Here is a 19,924-nt window from a genome sequence, read left to right as displayed (position 1 = left end):
ATCCCAGGACTTGGGGACCACGACCTGAGCCAAAGGCAGATGCTCAACCACTGAGCCACCCAGGTAACCCATAAACATTTTCTAATAAAATCCAGGGCTCATTTTCATTAGTAATTACTTTTTACCTTTCAAAATATTTATAGCGATTCTTTCCAGTCACGTCAGGATCTTCATAAACCTCTTTAGCCATCTGGAAAGATGTATCCGTTCTAAAATGAAGCAGGAAAACATTATTAAAGTCTAACATGTCATTTCCAAATATAATTTCTTTATTTAATAGTTTTAGATCTACAAAGTAGTATATATACAGGGTATCTGATGAAACTGAGACCAAAGTCTTCTATAATGTGCATCTGACTGACCTACATCTCAGACTAGATAACAATTACTTTCCCTGAACCAGGAAACTAGGAGCTAACAAGAGGAAGTAAGAGTAAGAAAAGAGTAGATTTATGAAATCTCACATACAAAAATGCACGCATTTATTCAATAGTCCATAGGAAAAAAAAAAAATAGTCCATAGGAATAACAGAGTTTTAAGAGACAACTTTTTATGTCCAGGTTGAAAGGTAGCTTTTTTTCTTTTACTTTACTAGGTATGACTTGTAAATAATTAAAAGAACAAAGAATTCAAGATACTTATCTCTGAAGGTGCTCTGGCTGCAAATCTCCAAATATAGATAGATAGATAGATAGATAGATAGATAGATAGATAGATAGATACTAACAGAAGGGTATAGTTACAATTTCTAAGATGGATCAAAGAAACAAATTCAGTCACCTCTACCTCTACCTTTGGCAGCAAACTGTCATTTAATATATATATTCACTCTAAGCTTCTGAGAACACCTACTAACCTATAAACCCATAACCATTGCCCCTGAATCCGGCTCGTTTTGGTCAGAGGACTTAAGAGAAGTAATTTGGGGTCCATTGATCTAGGTATAACACTTGTACTTTTAAAAAAGTGCAGAATAAAAAAATCTTAAGAAGAAAAATGCATTCATTAAAAACATGAGAAGTAGCTGAAGCTACCAGACACTTACATAGCAAGCTGCCAGAGGCCTTCTCTGTGTTTCTCCTCCTGTCCTTTCCATTCCCGGCGCATGAATGCTGGGACAGGGTCAGCCTTGCTCCAATACAGAGAATATCTTGGATAATGGATCAAGTTACTGAACATGGTTCTAAACCTGGGAACTCTTCTCTAATATTAGGCCAGGGAGGCAGGGGGGAAAAAAAAGACAAATGTTACCTTCAGATTTTCTAAAGCATTTTATTTATTTTTGTAAATTTTTTGACAGCTATAAAACAGTGTATGTGGCACAGAAAGAAGGGTAGTTGTACATACACAGAATATCTCCAGAAAGATACCCAAGAAACTGATGACAGTGGATGATCATGAGAAGGGGGCTGAGGGTTAGAATTCCTTTGTACTGTACATATTTTGTACTACTTGAATTCTTTATCACGGGCACATATAACTTTTGCCACTGAAATAAAGTAGGTTATAATGACTCTTTTATTCACTATTAATTAATCTTCACACTGGGCCACAAATATCAAGATGTCCCCTAGTAATCATGGCAGAGTAATTTCTGCAGAATATAAAATCCACTGGTGATCTGATGATTAGTCAATCTGATCAGTGTGGTTAGCAAAACTAGGTGGTTGAAATTCATTAGGCTGCCTTAGTGAATGAATTAGACCTACCAGTCTGTTTCGAATCAGGTTAGCTTGGATATTTGCCTGTGTGTGATCTTTCTCACTTGACACAATAAACAATGGATCTGCAAAATCAACAATAAAGTGGTATAAGGAATAGAATATATCTACTCTTGACTGAGAATAATGGCAAAACAATGTAATTTCTTAATTGGAAAACAAATTACAAGATTTAGATATTGCCTAACTCTACAGCAGCTCATACATCTCTACCACCAGTGAGAGTCTGTTAGATGCATTTCTTCTCTATGTATTCCAAAGTCAGTTTATGGAATAGGAAGGTAAGAAGAAGGCCTGATATATTCTCAGGCACCAAAATCTAAACACATTGTCTTTCCTCTCCTATGAACAAACTACCTTCTGGGTCTGGGTAGCCTAGGAAATACTCTAAGACAAAAGACCCCGCATACACTAACTATACTTATTTGCAAGTAAAAGAAATAACACACTGGAACACTACCTCTCATATTCTGTACAAGGGAAAGGTACAAACTCTTAACAACATGTCACCTCTGAATTGATAAACATAGTAAGAAAATGTCATTCTATAATAATAAGTAAATAAAATCAGCTATAATTCACTCCTTAAATTTAGAAGAATGTTGATGATGGACTAAATTTTTTCTCCAAAGTTCAACAAAAGATTACTCTGTTATTGTAAGTATGAGCTTGATAGGTATATCTTTTTTTAAAAAATACATTTCTTTTTTATTGGTGTTCAATTTGCCAACATATAGAATAACACCCAGTGCTCATCCCATCAAGTGCCCCCCTCAGTGTCCATCACCCAGTCACCCCCACCCCCCCACCCACCTCCCCTTCCACCCCCCCTAGTTCGTTTCCCAGAGTTACAAGTCTCTCATGCTCTGTCTCCCTTTCTGACATTTCCCACTCATTTTTTTTCCTTTCTCCTTTATTCTTGATAGGTATATCTTTATTTTTTTTTTGATAGGTATATCTTTAAAGCAACAGAATATTTAGGATTATACCATCCCTTAAAATTAAATAATATGACATTAAATTCATAAGCTACCATCAGATACAGACTTGATTTCCTAAGTAGTCATCTCTTGAGAAACAAATACACTGACCAACTAGTCCAGATCACTTGGCAACATAAATCTTCACAGAAATTACTAATTGTTATTGTGATTTAAAGGTAACTTAAATTTAATTTAGATTACGTGAGTCAATTCCTAGAGTCTTAAAACTCCTCAGTTACCCAACAAAAATGATTTATTAGATGTAGACACTTAATATTCTCCCCACGGCTGGAAAGCTACAGGAGGCTCAGCTCTCTTTCATTCATGAAAGATTTATTGATGGGTTACTATGTTTGAGGTGCCTAGAACATATCAAGGAAAAAAATAAAGGTCCCTGACCTCGTGAGAGAGAGGCAATAAACAACACAACAAACTAACATTTTATATAATACATTAGAGGATAGTAAGTGCTACTAAAAAAAAAAGTCGGGAAAGAGCAAGTGAGGGAGATTGGGTTGCAATTTTACACAGCGTAGTCAGGGCAGGCCTCACTGAGAGGTGACATTTAAGGAGACTTGCAAGTGGGGAGTTAACTACACAGTTGTCTGAAGGAAGAGCATGTGAAGCAAAGAAACAGCTTGAGCAAAGGCCCTACGATGGCAGCATGCCTGACATGTTTGAAAAAGAGCAGAGACCAATGGCATTGAAACAGAGGAAGACAGACAAAATATAGCAGATCAAAGGTCAGGCAAGTTACCAGGGGCCTAGATCACATGGGGCTTTGTGGGCCACTGAAAAGACTTTGGCTTTTAATCTGAGTGAGGTGGGAAACCACTGCAAGATTTTGAGGCGAAAAGGGGCAAAATCTGACTTACATTTTTAAATGTTCATTGTAGGGGCTCCTGGGTCGCTCAGTCAGTTAAGCATCTGACTCTTGGTTTCAGCTCAGGACATGATCTCAGGGCTGTGGGACTGAGCCACACATAGGGCTCTGCACTCAGTAAGGAGTCTGCTTGGGATTTTCTCCCTATTCCTCTGCCTCTCTCTCCCTCTCTGCCTGTCTGCCCCTCTCCCCACTCATGCATATGCACACTCTAAAATAAATATTTTTTTAAAATGTTTATTGTGGCTACCCAGTGAAGAACAGATTGTATGGAAGTTATGAGAAGGACAGGGAGACCTATTAGAAGACTCATGCAGTAAGCCTAGAGAAGAGATGATGGTGATGGCAACAGAAGTGATGAAATGGGGCAGGATTCTAGATCTATTTTTAAAGTGGAACAGAGAAGAATGTTTAATGGATTGGAATGGTGTATGAGAGAGAGAGAGAGAAGACAATGATGGCTCTAAGATTTTTGAACTTCAGTAACTAAAGTATGGGGTTGGTATCAACTGACACAGGAAAGCCTGTGGGTTTGTAGGGAGAATATAAAAAGCAGGCCTTAGGTGTTTATTATATGTCCAAGTGGAGAAACAAAGGAGGCAATTTGGTGGGGTTTTTTAAAGATTTTATTTATTTATTCATGAAAGACACAGAGAGAGAGGCAGAGACATAGGCAGAGCGAGAAGCAGGCTCCTCTCAGGGAGTCCGATGTGGGACTTGATCCTGGGACTCCAGGATCATGCTCTGGGCTGAAGGTAGGTGCTCAATCGCTGAGCCAGCCAGGCATCCCAAAAGAGGCAATTTGCTACACAAATCTACAGTTTGAGAGAGAAGTCTGGACCAGCGAATACGTATTTGGGAATCATCACCTTTAGATATACTCTTCTTTAGCTGCAGCACCCAAATCCATATCTATGATTCAAGTTGAGAAATTATGGAAATGGGGCTGATTAGAAACGACAAAGGCAAATTTTACGGCCCCAAATGACAGGCTAGTGTATTGGAAGACCGAATGAATGTACCTGCTTAAAGGGAAGAAGGCTGTAGCTTCAACCTGTCCGATATATTGGGAACAGTACAGGACAAAGGGAAATTTCTATTCATACTCTTATTTTAAGTGATTTAAAAAATGTCACTGGGTCTATGGTTCTGTGTCGTTCCTCTTAAATGAATTTAGCCTACATTTCCCCTAAGTCTGAATAATAAATTATAAGCCATCCTCCTCTTCTTCCCATAAGGAGTACAAAGGCATGCTATCTACAGAAACACTCCTGCCACCTATAGAAGATAATGGCACAATAGCGTATGATTTATGACTACACATTCTGCGACGTGTCCTACAAGTGTGATCATAATCAGTGCTCGAAAGGCAACAGTAGGACCTCTGAGATGCCCAGATAATAGCACTCACCAGGTATCACTTGCTTATTCCTAGGTAAGTATTAAGTGCTTTAAGTGCTTTTAATATTTCTATGTGCAATATTTCATTTAATTCTCACAAAAACCCAATGAGGTAGGCACTAGGGCTCCTTTTTAAGGGGAAGGAAACTGAGGCTTCAAGAAGTTAGCCACTTACTGACAGAATTTCAACTCCGATCCTTCTGGCTCCCAGGCCTAATATTATCAATACTCCATGAATTTTATGGATTAAAGTTTCCTACGAAAACCATGAAAAAGTCCCTCAACCAATTTACCCATACTGTAGAAACTGTTGTAACAAGTCTAGGAAGTTGTCATAACCAAGTAATCATGAGAGAGAGAGGAAGTATGTAAACTTTTAGGCAAAAGTATAATGAATTGCATATTCTGGGGGAAAAGAAAGGAGGAAAGAGTTTATGACACACCTAGAAAGCATTTTAAAACATTTTTGGAAGCTAGGAAAACTATATCATATATTTAAAAGCTTTAATTATCAGGGCAGTAGTGTAGCTATTAATCAATATACAAATTCAGGAAAGTGACAGTGTATGGTGGTCACTCTGGGAGGCACTTGAGAGATACAAAGCATTTACCAAAAAACTAAAAGTAAAATGCAGGGATGCCTGGGTGGCTCAGCAGTTGAGCATCTGCTTTCCACTCAGGGCATGATCCCAGAGTCCCGGGATCGAGTTCGGCATTGGGCTCCCTGCATGGAGCCTGCTTCTCCCTCTGCCTATGTCTCTGCTTCTCTCTCTGTGTGTCTCTCAAGAATAAATAAATAACATCTTTTTAAAAAATTTAAAAATAAAAAAAAAGTAAAATGCAAAATGGTATATAAAGGAGGTAAAATCTATTAAGAAAATGATGTTAACTTTAATACTAAGAAAAACCATCTATCTTAATTGCTAGAGTGATCAGAAGAGTAAATATTACATTTAATGAAGACATCCAAAGCTGATTAGAGGAGCAAAAGCCTTGCAGACAATTAACTATGATGAAAAGGCCATTGGGTTTGAGGGGTGGGAGCGAGGGAAGGGTGAAAAGGCTTAGAAAGGTGTTCATATGTGTACCACTGACCACCACCACAGCTCTGCCAGGGTGGAAATCTGACCCAGGCCAGTCAATTCACTGGCTTGTCAACAACGTATCTTATTTCTCTCTTCAATTTTCAGCTAAGATACACGAGGACTCTATACAATTGGTAGTGAGCTTTAGGACAAGAGGTCGCGAAGACTGCCACTCCAGTCCCTGTCATAGTAAGAGAAATCCATAAACAAGTTGCTTTCTGTCAGATGGAAGAAGGGAAACATATGCACAGAAAAAAGCAAGGGTTAGAGTTGCCAGATAAAATACAGGATGCCCAGGTATATTTAAATTTCATATAAGCAATGAATAACTTTTTATATAGACATATCCCAAATATTGCATGGGGCTAAAAATTTATGCTAAAATATTACTCGTTATTTATCTCAAATTCAAGTTTAACTGTGTGCATCCTGTATCTTTACTTGCTAAATCTGACAACCTAAACAAGGTAAAAAACCGTAAGACCCAAGAAATCATACAGAAGCATACCACACCTTAGTTCTAACCTTCCCTATCTTGGTTCTACTTTGTCCTGACTATACTTGCTTCCCGTCCATTAATACCTGTGAGACTGCCTGTTTTATTGGAACAATCCAAACTTTATTTGGCCTATTCTGAGTGGGTTTCTCTTCCTTGCAAGGGATATGGAAACGTTTTGCAATCCTTCTGCAAAAAAAAAAAAAAAAGAGAGAGAGAGAGACAAGCTTGATAAATTCTTGCCTTGCCTTTCTTTACTGAAGAGGTCTATCCAATTCCCAAATTACTTTTGAAACGGTAGTGATGTGTTTACAGTTTACTAGACTTCTTTTACAAGATGAAACCAAGAGTGAATAAAGAAAACCACCGGCCAGAATAGCTACGCAACCATTACATACCCCCTATACCACGAAATGGGTAACCGATGGATTCCCATTCAAAGAAGATTCTGGGAATCCTAGAGGAGATACCACATGGTTTATTTTTATTTTATTTTATTTTATTTTATTTTATTTTTTTTTATTTTTTTATTTATTTTATTTTATTTTATTTATTTTATTATTTTATTTTTTACCACATGGTTTAAAAGCAACCTAAGGCTGAAGTGAAGAGCATGAGACTGCGGAGGGCGATATTAGAAAAAAAAACAACAACTCACGTTTAACTGATTAAAATTCTTATAATAAATTCAAGTTTCAGTAAACATTTATGAACTAGCGAGCACATGCACCAACACTGGAATAGGTTGGAAGACACTCAAAGGCTGCAAAAATGTACAAAACCAGTACTTCAAGAACTCCAGGAACTTAAGGTCCGGTAGAAGAAACCACAAAAACGGACAAGCAGGACATTAAGAGAAACTGGGCCTTTATGGACAGAAAAGAATCCAGTGGACCTCGTTTATAAGCAATGCTCTGATGAGTAACAGTAAGGTTTTTGTTTTTGTTTTTGTAAGAAGAGAAAACTAAAAACAAAGGTGAGATAAGACTGCTCCTTCCTTATCTACAAAGCCAAATGTGGAGCAGCCGGGAGAACGGGAGCGGGCGCGTCCTTTTGGTCCGGCCCTTCACACAGGTGGAATGTGGGAATGTTGAGAGAATCTCCAAATCTAGCAAATCACTGCCTGCTTTCCTGGATAACAGAACACCCGGGACCGCTTCAGGCTGCGCAAGTCCCCAGGGAAAAGGCGGTGGGAACAGCGAGGCGATCCCGCGCGGGGCTCCGGGACGGGGCGCACCTGCGGCTTCCGACGCCCGCGGGGAGCACCGCCGGGGGCGGGGGGGGACCTCGGGGCAGCGCCCACCCGACAGAGGACACCCGCGGGCGGGGGATCTGTCCCGAGGCTCATCTTCCGTTCACCGCGCCCCAGGTCCCGCGGCCCACCTGGCCCAGGAGTCCACGACCCAGGAGGGAGGTCCGGGGCAGCGCTTACCGTACAGAAAATCATACGGTCGATTGGCGGAGACACTGCCGCTGGCCCCCGGCTTCTCCCTGCACCGGGTCTGAGGCAGCTGCGAGCTGGCCGGGGGCTCCTCGATAGTCACCACACGGCTCATGGTGCAGCCCTTCCCGTCCCGCCAGCTAGGGACCCGCTACCGACGCCCGGCCGCGGCATGCACGGTAGCCATGGTAACCTGCGTCCGCGCGCCGGGACCAGGGGCGGGGCGAACGCGCGCGGCGGGGCGGGGCTTGAGGCGGAAGGGGCGGGGTTGGCGTGGGAGAGGGCCCCGGTAGGGTGCGGGAGCGGAAGGGGCGGGGCTAGGCGCTGGAGGGGAAGGCGAGCGCGCAGGCGCCGGGAGGGTGGGCGGAGCCCCGCGAGAAGAGAGATGGGGAAGCAGGTGGTCGAGGGGGTCGAGGGGGTCGAGGGGGCGGGAGGGCGCCCGGCAGGCGAGCGACGTCCCCGCTTCCCGCGGCGACCCCGACTGCCGCGAGTCCCCCACCGCCCCCCGCCCGGGCCCGCCCCCGGGGAGCCCGCGGCCGCCGCGCGAGTGAGCAGCCATCCGGCAGTTACGGTTCGTGCCTTTCGGAAATCCCTGGGAAATCTCGGAACCTTGAGGAATAACTGGGGTCTTTCATTTCGGACATGCCCTTTCCGCGGGGCTGCTTCTGCTTTTCAAAACTGTGAAGGAAGATCTTAAACATTGGCAAAAGTGAATCCACTTTTCATAAGCCTCAGGTGCCCGTCACCAAGAATCGACAATTATTTCACACGTTGCCAATCTGGTTTCGTCCTCTCCCCTGCTCTGTGCGTGAATATTTTGAAAATATTCAATCTTCAATAATCAAATCTCAAACGGTATTTTACCCTTAAAGTTAATATGCATCTCAAACTGATACAGATGCTCTGTGCTTGAATATCTTGAAAATATTCAATCTTCAATATTCAGATCTCAGTATTTTACCCTTAAAATTAATGTGCATCTCAAACTGATACAGATGCTCTGTGCTTGAATATTTTGAAAACATTCAATTTTCAAATCTCCGTATTTTACCCTTAAAATTAATGTGCATCTCAAACTGATAACAGATGTTTTTTTACTTCACCATTATCACATCTAACAAAATCATTTCTTCATATCATCTAATACTCCATACGTACTCAGATTAACCTGGTCAAAGCCAAAATGTCATTTAATAGTGTTTGTTTTTCCTATCAAAAAAAGATCCATTGTATTTTAGTATATCTTGTAAGTCTTATCGCAGAACACTAGATTTTCTAATACTTTCAATGGATTTTCCTTATTACCTGGGAATGCTTTTGTAAAAAGAACTTTCACCCACTCGTTGGTATCCTGAAATACAGGGATCCTAGAAGAAAGACTAGAAAAATGCTGGGATTTTTCACTTTAATTATAAAATTTCAGAGAAATGAATTGATGCCCTAGCAACCTCCAGTGTTAACCAGTAAAGTTCTGTTTGTTTAGGAACATTAGGAATGCATACATTTTACATAGCTGATGTGTTTTAATCCATTATTATTATTTACGATACTCAGATGATCCCATTAGGCTAGTAGCACACACCTTAGAGTTGACTTCTTTGTCCTTTGATGTGATCCATGGTCACTTATTGAATAAGCTTCCTGGCCTGCTATCACTCCACACACATATTTCTTGTTTTGTTTACCCCTAAACTTCTCGGGGGGTTGCAAACCAGCCATATGCTTTGTCACTCCCAAGCCCCTGCTCAAGCAAATTCCTTTGCCTACAATGCCTTTTCCTATTTATGCACTAATTTAGGCATCCTTGAAGACTTGGTGCTGACTTTCTTACCTTTATGCAGTTTTCTCAAATCTCACAAATAGAGTGAGGCTTCATTCTTTCTTCCAACACTATAGGAGCACCAATAGCACGGACCACTTTGCATTAGTTAATTGTTTGCAACTCTCTCCACACAACTGTTAGTTCTTTGTGGGCACAGGCCTTCACATGCTCATTTTGTATCTTTGAAGTTCCTGATAAATGAAAACTTATGGTTCCTAAATTAATAAATCCATCCAGGGATCCCTGGGGGGCTCAGTGATTTAGCGCTGCCTGCAGCCCGGGGTGTGATCCTGGAGACCCGGGATCGAGTCCCACATCAGGCTCCCTGCATGGAACCTGCTTCTTCCTCTGCCTGTGTCTCCGCCTCTCTCTCATTCTCTCTCTCTCTCTCTCTCTCTCTCTCTCTCGTCTCTTATGAATAAATAAATAAAGTCTTTTAAAAAAACTTTAATAAATCCATCCATTTATGGAAAAAGTTTACTGTCTAGAATAGGTGTTGAAGATTCTGAGATAATTTGTACAGCATACTCAATGATGGGGAAAACAGAGAAACAAATAAAATACAATATTATAATGGTCTGTGGGCATACTACCTTTCCCACTTTCTGTCCTTTCTTCCCAGAATGCTGCTCACCCCTGTCCCCATCTTCTCACTGCTGACTCCTCATCATTTGCGTTCTCAGCTAAAATGTCCCCTCCTCAGACTTTTCCTCACTGAATCACATAAATTTTCTTAAGTAGCCAACAGCCAGCCCCCTCCATTGATACACTGAAAGACATTAACCAACAGAATATGTCCAGTGCGATGAGGTATATATGACTATGTGATTGTCTTCTGTAGACAGTTCTGGCCATCTTACTGGAGTTGTTCACTCTCTCCCTTGGGTGGAGGAAGCAAGTGGCCATGTTGGCCACGTAGCAAGGAAACGAGCCTCTTGGAGCTGAGGGCAACCTCCAAACCACAGCAAGAAACCAAAACCTTCAATCCTACAACTGGAAGAAACAACACTGCCAAACCCGAGTGAGATTAAAAGAATATCCCTCCCCATTAGAACCTCAGATATGACCACAGTCTCACCCAATATCTTGATTACAGTCCTGTGACACCCTCATCAGAGGAGCTACTTAAGCCATGCCTAGATTGCCAACTATAAAAACAGATAATAAATGTGTATTACCACTAGGTTTTTGGCAGTGCTACACAAGCAAGAAATAATGTGCAGTCTTGAGAAAATTACATTCTGTGTCATGAAGTTTATTTGTAACTTTGATGTTGTAGAGGGGTATTGGTTAATAAAAAAATCATTAAAGTTATACTTTGCCAAGGGACGCCCGGGTGGCTCAGCGGTTGGGCACCTGCCTTTGGCTCAGGGTGTGATCCTGGAGATTTGGGATCGAGTCCCACCTCAGGCTCCCTGCATGGAGCCTGCTTCTCTCTGCCTGTGTGTGTGTCTCTCATGAATAAATAAATAAAACCTTAAAAAAAAAAAAAAAGTTATACTTTGCCATGTTGGAAGACAGTTGGCCGTGTTTCTGCTTGTCTTGTGAGGTGGGTACTGTCTGCTTTTGTTCCTTTGTGTAGGAAACAACCTTGGACAAGAGAGATCGTGTGCATTTGTGGAGCAAAGGGCAGGTTTGCTTAGAGCCTACGAAGTCAGTCTCCCTTTGAGCAAAGGGCAGGCATTCCTACTGCCCGTTATTAAAGATTTGGGTTTCCTAAGTTCACTATTTTTTTTTCCTGTAATGCAACTCAGAGTGTGTGCAGATGCCATCTGGCCTTCTTTACATCACCCTGTGGGAATTGAGGCTCAGAGAACTGGCACAAAAATGCCGATATGATGCATTGCTGCTACGGCTGTAAGGAATGAATTACCCTTTATCTCTGACCTAGCAGTTTGCTGGCTTCTAGTAGCATTCATGAGACTATGATAGGCAAATAGGGTAAAATTTCAAACCCTTCAGAGTTCTTGAAAAGCTATAGAACATGATATATAACACATATTTATTTGTAGAAATTGTAAAGCTTTTTTTTTCCCCCAAGAGGCAGAAATGTAAATACTATACAAAATTACCTCTGAATTTACGAACTAGGGAAGTGAGAATTCAGGCCTTGTAATTCATCTCTCTCAGCATATGGTGTCACTCCTCCACCAACATCTACTACCTACCCTTCCTTGGTAGTCTCCACACCTGGAATTAGTTAGGCAGGAAAAATAGCTAATACTTTCAACACGGAGGGATCTGAGAGAGTATTTCCTTACTTGTTGCTTGTTACATTACCAAGGCTGTCATCCACATGGTGCCATGCACAGGTATTGCTTCCATTCGGTACCACACAATAACATATTCACTGTACTATACAAAAGTCCATTATAATCCCCATTTCAACTCTTGCTGCCTATTAATATAGCAGTTACAATAGCAATAGCGAAAAGCCCCTAAGGGCTTAAAATAGTAAAATATTGCTGGTTAGAATCAGCATTGGGAAGCAAGAACTTGATATGAAAATACTTAATCAAACCAACCTCAGAGCTGCCTCTCTTAAACAGATGCTTGAATCTAATCCTTTGTTAGTCTCCACATGCCACCTACCCCTGATTTAATCTCCAATTACAGCTCTCTAAAATGGTGTTTTTCTTGGGGGAAATGGGTTTTTGAGATTTTTCTTGGGGAGAGAATGGGAAACATTAAATGTCATTAGTCTATACTCCTCTATTTTTCCTCAAAGACTAAGGCCATCATGTTGCCGGGTGAACTGGTTCCTGAGCCATCAACCCAGTCAGACCTGAAGGAGTTGCCAAAGGTTCTTGGTCCTGTCACGAGAAGGAATTGCAGGACAGGCGTTCAGCACAGAGGATGAGTAACAGAAGCTGGAAAGCTTATTACAACAAAAAGTACCCTGAGGAGATTTGAGAGCAAGAACAATAGCAGGAGCAATGCGTGCCCTGGGGGTTTCAGTTTCTATCTTTTATTGACCGTTAAGTGGGAGGCAGAATATTTATTACTTGGGGTGGGACACAACGGTTAACACTTTTTCTTCCTAATTTGGTCAGGGTTTCCTGTCATGGCCTCCACCATCTTGGGTCTGAGTACTGCTCGGAAGGGCCTCCGCCTTTGCCAGTAAGAAAGGCAAAGAATGTTTATGTAAAAATCATTAGTCTTAAAGCTTACCTCTTTGTAAGTTAAAAGGCAGAAGAAAAAGCAACCTACGTGTGTAGGGTAGCTGTGAACCACTCTGAAACTAAATATTTCACTTTGGAATGTCTTTGGTCTTTTTTCAAGACTATTCCATCCTGAAGAAGCAGTTGTTGGGAGGGTTTTAAGAGTCCCAGTGCTCAACTGATGAATTACTGAATTCTACCTCTGAAACTAGTCATATACTATCTGTTAATTAATTGAATTTAAATAAAATAAAAATTTAAAAAGTCACAGAGCTCAAGGAAGAAACTAAGAGTTTGCTAATATCTGGAACACCGCCCATTAAAGGAAGTGGGGGCAGGGCAAGAAGGAGCGGCTACTCAGCTTTGCCTCAGGCCTGCCAATACTTAGTTTACCCTCCTAGTAAGTCACAGGGAGGGTTGCAGGACCCTTATTTCAGTGAAGCAAGGAAGGAGAGTGAGCAAGAAAAATAATTTCTCAATTGCAGAAGCTGTTTCAGTATTTTGGTCTATAACCTACATCTACGGTGTTATCTCAATTTTCTATACCTAAATTCTTAGATATTTCTTTCTCTTTTCTTCTTGTTGATTTCCTAGACACAAAAGTTTAGTAGCACATTAAATATAGATCAATGATTAATTTAAAAATAAGAAATATTCACCTTGCATTTAGACAAATTAAATGGGATAGTAGATAGAGCACAGACCTTAGAGGGAGATGTTGAGCCTCAGGCCTGCCACTTACGAGTTATGTGACTGAACAAATCATGTCCATCTCTCGGTGTTCTCATCTATAATGTAAATAATAAGCTCGACTACTGTGAGGATCAAATGATGGTTCACAAACTCATCATGTATGGAAGACATCGTAGCTGAAGATTATGCTGCCATTTTAACTGCTTATACATTTTTTTTTTTAAGATTTTATTTATTTATTCATGAGAGACAGAGGGGCAGAGATACAGGCAGGGGGAGCAGGCTCCATGCAGGGAGCCGGACATAGGACTCAGTCCCGGGTCTCTAGGATCACGCCCTGGGCCGAAGGCGGCGCTAAACCACTGAGCCACCCGGGCTGCCCCTGCTTATACATTCCAAGTGAGCACGTCTTAAAAATCTGACTTCTTGGGATCCCTGGGTGGGTTTGGCGCCTGCCTTTGGCCCAGAGTGCGATCCTGGGGACCCAGGATCGAATCCCACGTCGGGCTCCTGCTGCATGGAGCCTGCTTCTCCCTCTGCCTGTGTCTCTGCCTCTCTCTCTCTCTGTGTGACTATCATAAATAAATAAATAAATAAATAAATAAATAAATAAATAAATAAATAAATAAATTTTTAAAAAATCTGACTTCTCTATTAAGAATTATCAGTGCCAATATGAGTGTTATTGGACAGTACTAGAGGCAAAAATCGTTCAGACCTTTTCTTGGGAAGCCTGGGTGGCTCAGCAGTTGGGCCCCTTGCCTTCGGCCCAGGGTGTGATCCTGGAGTCCTTCGATCGAGTCCCATGTTGGGCTCCCTGCATGGAGCCTGCTTCTCCCTCTGAATGTGTGTCTCTGCCTCTCTCTCTCTCTCTCGTGAATAAATAAAATCTTTAAAAAATTTTGTCTCGCTACTTATTTAAGATAAGAGATCTTTCTATGGGAAAAAATACTTCAAGATTCTTTGTAGCAACAGGGCAAAATAAAGCTTTCTTTGGAATAATTTGTCTGGATGAAACTTCATGCGGTGTCTATTGCATGCTAACTACTGTTAGGGCACCAAAACGAGTATAAGATCACAGCATGTCATCTACAGATTCACAATATGTCTTTATGACAAAATGATTATTTTTTACTTAAAAGCAAGAACATGGCTTAAGCTCTTAGGATAAAACTTACTTTATTCCACACCAGCTAAAAGAGTTGTGAAAGAGGACATCAAAATCATTAAATTCAATTACTACTCCATGAAGCAGTGTTTTCCAGATTGCATTTAGTGGGATGCAACCAGTATAGTTTTGTTTTTCAAGCACAGAAAATTGACTTATTTATCCTGCTCTGTGCATGACACATTGTCATCATTGGTCTCTGCAAGGTCATTTTATTCATTTGCATTTATCCCCATTCTCTTCCCATACTTAACTTCCTTCTTAAACAACCATTCTGTTTTTTTTTTTTTTTTTTTTTTTTTTTTTTTAGAATTTTATTTTATTTATGATAGTCACAGAGAGAGAGAGAGGCAGAGACACAGGCAGAGGGAGGAGAAGCAGGCTCCATGCACTGGGAGCCCGACATGGGATTCGATCCCGGGGCTCCAGGATCGCGCCCTGGGCCAAAGGCAGGCGCCAAACCGCTGCGCCACCCAGGGACCCCAACAACCATTCTGTTTAAAGCAAGTCATTTTATACATATGTATTTTTATGGGTATTTTCAGGTTTTTGTACCCCTTCTTTAAATTTTTGTAAATGGTATTGGGGTATGTATTTATTCTCTCTTACTTTTTTTTCAGTACCCACCCTCTTTTAAAAAAAATGTTCATGTTTGGGTATACTGTCAATTTCTTCTAGTGTGTGCCCAGTACAATACTATCCCTATCCACCCCGCAGGGATGAATGCCCACATTGCCTCTAATTCTCTGCCACATAAACATGCTGTGACAATTATCCCCATGTATGTTCCCTTATGGACTTCCTGGGAAGTTCTCTGGAATACACATCCAGAGACAGAATTGTTGAGTCACAGACTATGCAACTATTCTTAAATTAACTGGATACTGCCTAACTGCCTTCCAAAACACACATTCCCAACAGTAACCTGCTTTTTCACAGGTACTTGGCATTATTCAGCTTTCTAATTTGTCAGTCTAATGGGTATAAAGTGATATTTCACTGTTGTTTTCTTTTCCATTTCTACAATTAATACACTTTCAGAAGAGCTCTTTTTATGAATGTTGGCCTAAGTTTTCTATTTATTCTACATATTCTCTTGCCTTTAGTAAGTATGCAAACAAGTTGAACGTTTCTGCTTCTATATACTGTCTGTTTATATCTCTTTTCCATATCTGTTGGGGTTGGTCTTCTCTTATCATTACTTTCTATAAGTTCCTTAAATATTCTAGACATCAATCCCTTGTTGGATTTAGATGTTTCAAATATCTTTGACCAATTCATCATCTGTGTGTTAACTTTGTCCATAGTTTCTATTAAAAGATAAACTGAGGCATATTAAAAATTTTAAGAGTTTATTTGAACAAAAATTGTTACAAATTGAGCAGCAGAAATGGTTAGGAACACTCACTCCACTGACAGGAGCTCAGAGAGAGGCCTCTACAGAGAAAAGGCAGAAGAAAGGATATTATTGATTGGCCACAGCTTAAAACTTTAGTTGGCTGTTTGTGAATGGTTGTCCTTAGCATTTTGATTTTGTAACCTTGAGGTATTTGTAGGCTTAACTTTCAGTTTGCTTAATGTACATCACTGCACCATTAGTGCCACATCAGTCTAATAGCTTGTTTAGTATGTCCTACGGAAAACGGCAAGCCTTTATTTTAATGTAATTAACTTCATTTTTTTTTAACTTATGATGAAAGAAACTCTCTAAAAGGCCTTATATACAAGAGAAGCCACTTTAGATTTCTTTCTAAGTTAGCATGACTGTACATAAACTTTGTTCAAACCAAAAGCTTGATATATGGTCTGCCACACATGCAATGCACACGTGCTTTGTGAACGAGTAGCCTAAAGGAAAACCCATCTTGTCCCTGAGTTATCAATCAACGTTTCTGTTCCCTGAATTCCTTTACAGTAAAACTCATGATTCCTGCCTATATGCTAATCTATAATCTTTTGAGCTTTTACAAGATGTGAAAAAGATACAACTGTAAAAACTTTTCATTCTCCAGAGTACTTTCCTCCCTGTGAAGAGTGTTTCCTGAGCACTGTCCACTGTCCTAATGTGGGCTCAGATAAAACTGTCTCCTTTACTATTATATTCTAAATGGTTTGTTCAATTTGTGTTGACACTCACAATTTGTGATTTTGAAATGTTGCCAAATAGGTTGTACTCCACTCCTCAGTATAAAGATAACCTCTACCAACTTTACATTAATGTATTTTGGAATCCTCAGTAACAGAAACATGCTATACAAGTTGGGATGATTGTTTAAAATTTTATCTGTAAGTAATCTCTATACCCTACGTGTGGCTCGAACTCATGACCCCGAGATTAAGAGTTGAACCCTCCACTGACTGAGCCAGCCCAGCACCCCTAGAGTTAGGATGATTATTTTAATAAGAAAAAAAGATAAGCTCTTCTACTATCACTACCTTCTATTAATTTCTTAGTTTGACCTTTCATATGTAGACCTTTAATGCATCCACAGATGCATTTTTTTAAAATTTTATTTATGTGAGAGTGAGCAAGTGAGACAGTAGGAGTGGGATGGGCAGAGAAAGAAGCAGACTCCCCACTGAGCAGGGAGTCCAACATCAGGCTCCATCGGGGGACTCCAGGATCATGACCTGAGCCAAAAGCACCCCTTGACCAACTGAGCCACCCAGGGGCCCCCAGAGACCCACCTTCTGATGTGGTGTTCAATTTTCTTCCATTTGTTTTCTTTTCCCCATTGATTTATTCAGCTACGTTTATTGTACATTACTTTTCCAAACGATGTTGATGTTGGCAGTCCAACATACACTGTTTGAATAGCAATATATTAAACAACAGTAGTGAATAGTCGAAAAAACTGATAATGGTGGATAAGGGTGATTTTAGGAAAACATAAGGACAATATGTTGTACTATGAAACGTACAATCCATAATGAAGTAAAAAACATGCTCATTAAGTTTTTAGTTGACAAAATGGAGACCGTTTTTGTAATTTGGAAAATACACAGAAATTCTTTTTCTTTCTTTTTTCTTTTTTCCTAGGCAAAGAACTTTATTAACCTTGTTTCAAACTTTATTCCCAGGCTTCTTCAGCTTAATTAGCTGCAAAGAATGAATTGTGTATAAGCAAAAACTGAAAGAGCTGCAGTGTCCAAGGGGCTTGGGCTTAAAAATATTAAGAGATCTAGATTTTTATCAGATCCATGAACAAAATTTTAAAAAGCAGTCATAAAAAAAAAAGCAGTCCTAATATGAAAGAGCAGCTCTCAGTAACTTCTTCAAGTTTTATCTTCTTCAGAAGTTGACTCCATGCAGTTTGCTTCATTCTTAGAAGCTTCATCAAAATTCTCCACAAGATCTGGAACTTCATCCTCCTCCTCCTCTCCGGTGGCAAGTGGTGCTTCTCCATCCACAGATTTGTTCGGGCAGAGCTTCAGCCAGTCTTCTTAAAACTAGTCAGACTGTCTGCACCAAACTGATTTTTTTTTTTTAATTTTTCATTTATGATAGTCACAGAGAGAGAGAGAGGCAGAGACACAGGCAGAGGGAGAAGCAGGCTCCATGCACCGGGAGCCCGATGTGGGATTCGATCCCGGGTCTCCAGGATCGCGCCCTGGGCCAAAGGCAGGCGCCAAACCGGTGCGCCACCCAGGGATCACTGGGTCACATTTCCGTCAGCTGCTTGGTCTCCACATGACCTATAATGGTCCAAGTGTTTGCTGACAGGGATGCCTGAACTGCAGGGTGGTTCAAGTGGATCACTGTTCCTTGGTTTATGAACATACTCACTTCTTCAACAACAGAGATATTGTTTACCCCTAACTTCTTTAAGGAGAACTGAAGTTTTTTTTTTTTTTTTTTTTTTTTTAATCATCTGCTGCGGCTCTTCTGTGAACCACCTTCTTCTCTGGGCAAGCAGTTCCTTTCCCACCAATGCGCACCTGCGCTTGCAGTTTGGCGAGTTTCTCCTGGCTCACGATGGTTTCTTTCCTCTTGTTGGGAGCGGAAATGGGACCACGCGGGGAGGGGGAGGGGTTGGCGCTCAGGGGGTCTCGGGCAGACCAGCCGAGACCAGGTGCACAAACCGAGAAATCATTTCTATACAGCGCCAGTTTACAGCCATACCTACGGATTCCCCGAACCAAATCTCTATCATACAGAAACGAACCTTGATTAGGGGATACTGATAAGTTTGATTACCCAAAATATCAATCACTAGGCAGCTCTCTGACGCCTTGAAGCCCTGCTTTAAAAAAATAAGCTCAAAAAAAAAAATAAAAAATAAAAAAATAAGCTCAATCCCTTTCTCCCAACAATTCTCTGCAGGAAAACAAAACAAAACAAAACAAACCACAACAACCCTCCACAACTGCAAATAGTAGGCACCCGTTTACTTATGTACCTAATGGAATTCGAGACGTGCCAAGGAAATAGTCATTTTTCAACTTCATTAACTGGTCTCTGTGCCCTACGAGTGAGAACAAGTCATAGTGAAATCAAATCACTTAGGGCGCTAGGAACAATTTTTCGCGAAGAATTAAAGTGTAGGGCAGCCCGGGTGGCTCAGCGGGTTGGCGGCTGCCTTGGGCCCAGGGCGTGACCCTGGAGACCCGGGGTCGAGTCCCACGTCGAGTCCCACGTTGGGCTCCCTGCGTGGAGCCTGCTTCTCCCTCCGCCTGTGTCTCTCATGAATAAATAAAACCTTTTTTTTTTTTTTTTAATTAAGGTGCATGGAGAACGGCAGGCAGACGCGTTTTCCCCTCTCACCGGTGGGTCGCACAGTTCAAATGTCTTTGCTCATCAAGTTTAACTGAATCAGAAAATGGGAGGCGCGGGCCGACCGTCCGACAGCAGGAAACACGCGGAACCGATCCGCGACTCGGCGGGGAACCGGCTTTCGTCAGCGGTTCCTCCTGGTGGGCGTGGACAAGTCATCTCACCCTCTCGGGCTTCGGTTTCCCACCGCTGGGCGGAGATACCTGCCGGTCGCCGCCTTTCCAGCCGCTCCCGGGTCGCCTCACAACCCAGCCCTTTCACCCCGCACCTCTCTGCGCCTGCGCCGAAGAAGCGC

At 41.4% G+C, this 19,924-nt stretch overlaps 1 protein-coding gene across 2 annotated transcripts in view; it reads right to left on the bottom strand.

The window, feature by feature from the left end:
• The window catches only part of CFAP91 (cilia and flagella associated protein 91), a 92,661-nt gene extending 84,415 nt beyond the window's left edge, over positions 1–8,246 (bottom strand). The window contains exons 1-4 of one of the 2 annotated variants that reach the window (XM_025990125.2): positions 8,003–8,244; positions 1,711–1,787; positions 1,047–1,204; positions 126–209 (exon numbers count right to left, since the gene is read on the bottom strand). In XM_025990125.2, coding sequence (XP_025845910.2) covers positions 126–209; positions 1,047–1,204; positions 1,711–1,787; positions 8,003–8,126 — 443 coding nt within the window. In that variant the 5' untranslated portion in view covers positions 8,127–8,244. Of the gene's footprint in view, positions 1–125; positions 210–1,046; positions 1,205–1,710; positions 1,788–8,002 lie in introns of both variants that reach the window. The other variant, XM_025990126.2, reaches the window with a different exon arrangement.
• Between the last annotated feature and the right edge of the window lie 11,678 nt (positions 8,247–19,924).

The sequence above is a fragment of the Vulpes vulpes genome, chromosome 1 (assembly GCF_048418805.1).
Source record: "Vulpes vulpes isolate BD-2025 chromosome 1, VulVul3, whole genome shotgun sequence".
Taxonomy (NCBI): domain Eukaryota; kingdom Metazoa; phylum Chordata; class Mammalia; order Carnivora; family Canidae; genus Vulpes; species Vulpes vulpes.
The sequence above is the reverse complement of the archived record's forward strand: the minus strand, read 5'-3'. Positions and strand labels throughout refer to the sequence as shown.